General features: G+C 37.9%; 1 protein-coding gene across 1 annotated transcript in view; it reads right to left on the bottom strand.

Annotated features, from left to right (window-relative positions):
* Window positions 1-3668, bottom strand: part of LOC107655545 (transportin-3-like) — a 16912-nt gene extending 13244 nt beyond the window's left edge. Inside the window, exons 1-2 of the mRNA XM_016443063.1 lie at window positions 3202-3668; window positions 1274-1474 (exon numbers count right to left, since the gene is read on the bottom strand). Of these exons, the coding sequence (XP_016298549.1) occupies window positions 1274-1474; window positions 3202-3321 (321 nt within the window). The 5' untranslated portion in view covers window positions 3322-3668. The remainder of the gene's footprint in view (window positions 1-1273; window positions 1475-3201) is intronic.
* Between the last annotated feature and the right edge of the window lie 649 nt (window positions 3669-4317).

The raw sequence follows: 4317 nt of genomic DNA on the forward strand, positions 1-4317 counted from the left end.
ATTATAAAAAGAAGGCTTTAAAAAGATCGGTATCGGTGATCGGTGTCGGCAGATACTGCTTTCTGTGATCGGCCTCAAAAATCCTGATCGGAGCACCCCTAACCCCTAATACACATAATATACAAATAAAACAAACAGTGCTTTATTTTTCAGGTACAGTAGGTGTATTTAGCAGGAGCATTCAAGAAATTGAATGAACAAATATAAAAATAAAACACTTTATAGATTGATTCCTCTTAAAGCAACTGTATTAAAGTTTTTCAGTCGAGAGTAGTGAGTGATTTTTAGACAGTGTGTTTTGTTGTTTTATTAACATTAAAGGAAAAGTTCACCCAAAAATAAAAATTCTGTCATCTGTCTGTCAATTCTGTCATAGTGTTTTATTTTTATACCCTCATTTACTCACTCAAAAGTTGTTTTAAACATGAATGAATTTCTTTCTTCTGCTGAACATAAAAGTTATTTTGAAGAACGTGGAAAACCAAACAGTTGCTGGTCCACAGTGACTTCCATAGTATTTTTTTTTCCTACTATCAAATTCAATGTGGACCAGCAACTGATTGGTTACCCACATTCATCAAAATATCTTCTTTTGTGTTCAGCACAAGAAAGAAATTAATACAGGTATGGGACAACATGTAAATAATGTATAATAATAAGTAAATAATGACAGAAATTAAATTTTAGGGTGCACTATTCCTTTAATGACAGTCGGCTGCATGTTTAGTACTGTCCCTTTAAGAGCTGCACGCATCTAATATACAGGCATGCATCCGTTTTTCTCTCAACTGTTTACTTTCATTTTAGACATTACCAACTGATTCTGTATGTAAACCTTGTGTGTTTTGACAGTATTAGCACAAAAGATAACTTAGTTCAGCAATCAGGTGCTGTTTGACAGGCTTTTTAGTGTGTGCGTGCTTCGGGTGTAAGCGCTCAGAAAAAGCGCACGTCAGAACAGCACGTGAATTAAATATTTAACCAGTAAGGCTTTAAAGCACATGCAAATAATGTACTGTTGTGACTGCGAATAAGTGCAGTGTCCTGTGAGAGTAACTCTACCACTGAGTTAACACTGATGTGAATGTATGTGGCGTTGTACAGTATCTTGATACGGCGGTGCCAGAACTACGATATTTCTTCAAAAGCAGATAGTGGAGACATTTTAATCGTCATATCGCACACCCCTACCTACATTTTGATTCAGGGCACAAATCACGTCCAAATCAGGTTTAGCAGATACAACCCCGGTTCAAACGGACGGTGATGTTACCTGTGTGACAATGATTGGAGACAGGTCTTTGAGGTTCTGGATGTGAGACAGGAGCGAATCTCTCAGTGAGGTGTGGGTCTCTGGGGGAAGCTCGTAGAACGACGTCTGGATCTTCATCTTCATTGTTTGGGCTGCGAAGTAACACGATTCCACGTCCTGCTTCAGCTGCAGAAGCTGATCCGAGATCTCCCATGCATACATCTGTACAGGAGAACAAAACAAAAAACAAAAAAACTGATGATTTTGAGATGAACCTCATAATTGTCAATTCACAATTTCTATTTTCTGATATTTTGATGTCTCCCTCGCTCTCGTTTAGCTGCTCCCTTTAGGGGTCACCACAGAACAATCATCAATATGTTTTATGACTAAAGTGTGCTAAAATGTCTATTGAGCCTTAAATAAACTATATTTGCTCATTTCCCATACATAATCAGCATTGTATCAGTCACCCCACTCTCTAGTTATTGCCACTGAACATCAAGTCGGACCAGATGTATTTTGCATATGTATGCTGATGTATTTCAACATCAGATGCATCACACCAATATTGCTAATGCAAATAAATAGAAGTACCAGGAACCAGGAACTCATTATGTGTAACATATAATACACAACCTGCAAATACAGACCGTTCAATATATCAATTTAAGTGTCTTAAGGTGAAGCCATGCAGTGACATAATATTGCAATGCATTTTGGAGAAAAAACGGCAAATCTTATTTAATGTACTGTATTTGGCAGTCTGTTGTAAAATAACAGTGTCCGATTTCAGATTCTAGATTTCAAGAGAACAGAAATAAAAAATTAATAGAAATTAATAGAATACAATTCTCACAATTTAAATGAGCATTTATAATTTTTGGGAGTCTGCATAAATGCAATCTAACTAATTGGTCCCTTAGTATATTTCATTAAAATATTAAACGAAAAAGATAAGATTTGACAAGGTGGTGATAAGATTGTTTATTTATTTATTTTAAAATGTATAGGGGACAGACTGTCTTGTGAGGAGCAGGATAGTTAACCTAAGTGTCAAATGTGAAGCCACGCAATTCATACTATTTTCGTCACAATATTGCACTACTTCGTTCTGCAAAAAGCAACATATGCGTTGCAAAATTTCTCCCACTGGTTTGTAATCTTAACACCTTCCTTATCACTAATTTTGCAGTTTGCTGAAGCGGAACTAAGTGAAGAATCAGTAACTCAAAGGGCAAAACGACAAACTTATGGTGTTAGCAGAGGCAGCATAAATGCATCTGCATTGAAATTACAATTGCAACATTGATGTTATAATATTAATATTTGAAATATGTCTAATGATGCTTAAAAAAAGCTGTCTAGATACCCAAATCAGCAAAGTTTGAATTCAACCTACCCTGCTGGTAAACCCAGCTTAAACTAGATGCGTTTTAAAACACAGTAGCTGATTTCTAGCTGGTCTAGGATGGTAAACCAGCGAAAAAGAGCTACTAGTTGGTCATTCCGGTTTATAGGGTGGACCAGCTGGTTTTTGGAACAGCTAATGTCCAACAAGGAACTAGCTAACGTTACCTTGTTCAAAACACAGTCACCAACTTTCTAACATGGTAGTCTAGATAATAAACCCGATTTAGATCTCCTCGCACAAGTTCTTGTGTTCACAAGAACTATTTCTGCTAAACTTGCTGCTTAAACCCATCCCAAACTCGATTTAAAACCATCAAACCACAGGCAAGCTGAATGGATTTAGCAATGGATACAAATAAACCCCCACATCAGTCCAAAAGCATGTGACCACCTCCACTTCTCAACACGGCTAATGTTTATGGTTTACAAAGCTTCACTGCGGCCTCAGTGGACACTATTTTTAACGCAATGCATATTGTAAAGGTTCATTAGTGAGTGAGGGTGCTGTGGCGCAGTAGGCCCGCTAATGAACGCACCGATCTCTGCAGCTCTCCCAGCCAGACTGAGGCGCGCTCCTTGCCGGCAGGGTCCGGGTCGTGATACAGCGCCTGCACGGCCTGGTAAACCAGCGGCAGGGTGGGTTTCCCGCCTTCCATGGCGTTTCTAGAGGGTGTAGATATGGGGTAAATAACACGGCTTGCGCTTCTCGGGAGGTTGTAGACGCGCAGGTTGACTGTTTATTCGGCCCTCGCGTTCTCCGATCTGGCCGCCATCTCAAGCAGACACATGGCGCTCCTGTCAAACAAGTCCGTGTGGAAACCGCGGCACAGGAACTATAAGGAGTCCGGACTAGAGCGATTTTAGAATAATAACGCGTTCTTCGTGTTAATTCTTAGAACGATATCCACTTCTGAACAGGAACTTCTCAGGTTGGAATGTGTTTTAACGGTTGTGGTTTGAGTATATGACCTGGTAATACTTATTACGAGGATCATTTCATTGGAGACACACCCACTGCTACACGCTATTTAAGGGTCATTCCCGTGAAAATGTGACGGAGCCATTTGTGTTCCATATGGGAATCGTGAGGAATCGATTCCGGTTCCAATTCCATTCCGATACTTCTTTGCGATTCAGAATCTTTAACGCTTCCTTCATCGATTATTTTAATATTTTCAAAGAGGAAAAGGTACTAATTGAATTTAGTGCATTCAGCAAAACAGAAGAGAAATAATAAAAACAATCCAAAATTAATTTAATTAACTTTAATATAATGATTTCAAAAGATGTGTTTTCACTTCTGTTAATTAGTCCCAAAGTATATATATATATATATATATATATATATATATATATATATATAGCCTAAAATATTAAACCAAAAAAGTGAGATTTATTTATTTAATAAAATAACCACTGATTACAATAAAATGCACATACATACTACAATTTATTTTAAACAAACAGTCAGTCAAGTCTCTGATTTGTGTCTAATAAGTTCTGACTTTATACCTTAAAAAGTCATAATTGTGAGATATAAACTAGCAATTGCGAGAAAAAAAAAAAGTCAGAATTGTGACTTTATATCTCGCAATCAGGCCCGGATTGGCTAATCGGGAGCACCGGGAAAATTCCCGGTGGGCCGGTCTATT

This window comes from Sinocyclocheilus anshuiensis, unplaced genomic scaffold (assembly GCF_001515605.1).
Source record: "Sinocyclocheilus anshuiensis isolate Anshui unplaced genomic scaffold, SAMN03320099.WGS_v1.1 scaffold916, whole genome shotgun sequence".
Classification (NCBI taxonomy): Eukaryota; Metazoa; Chordata; class Actinopteri; order Cypriniformes; family Cyprinidae; genus Sinocyclocheilus; species Sinocyclocheilus anshuiensis.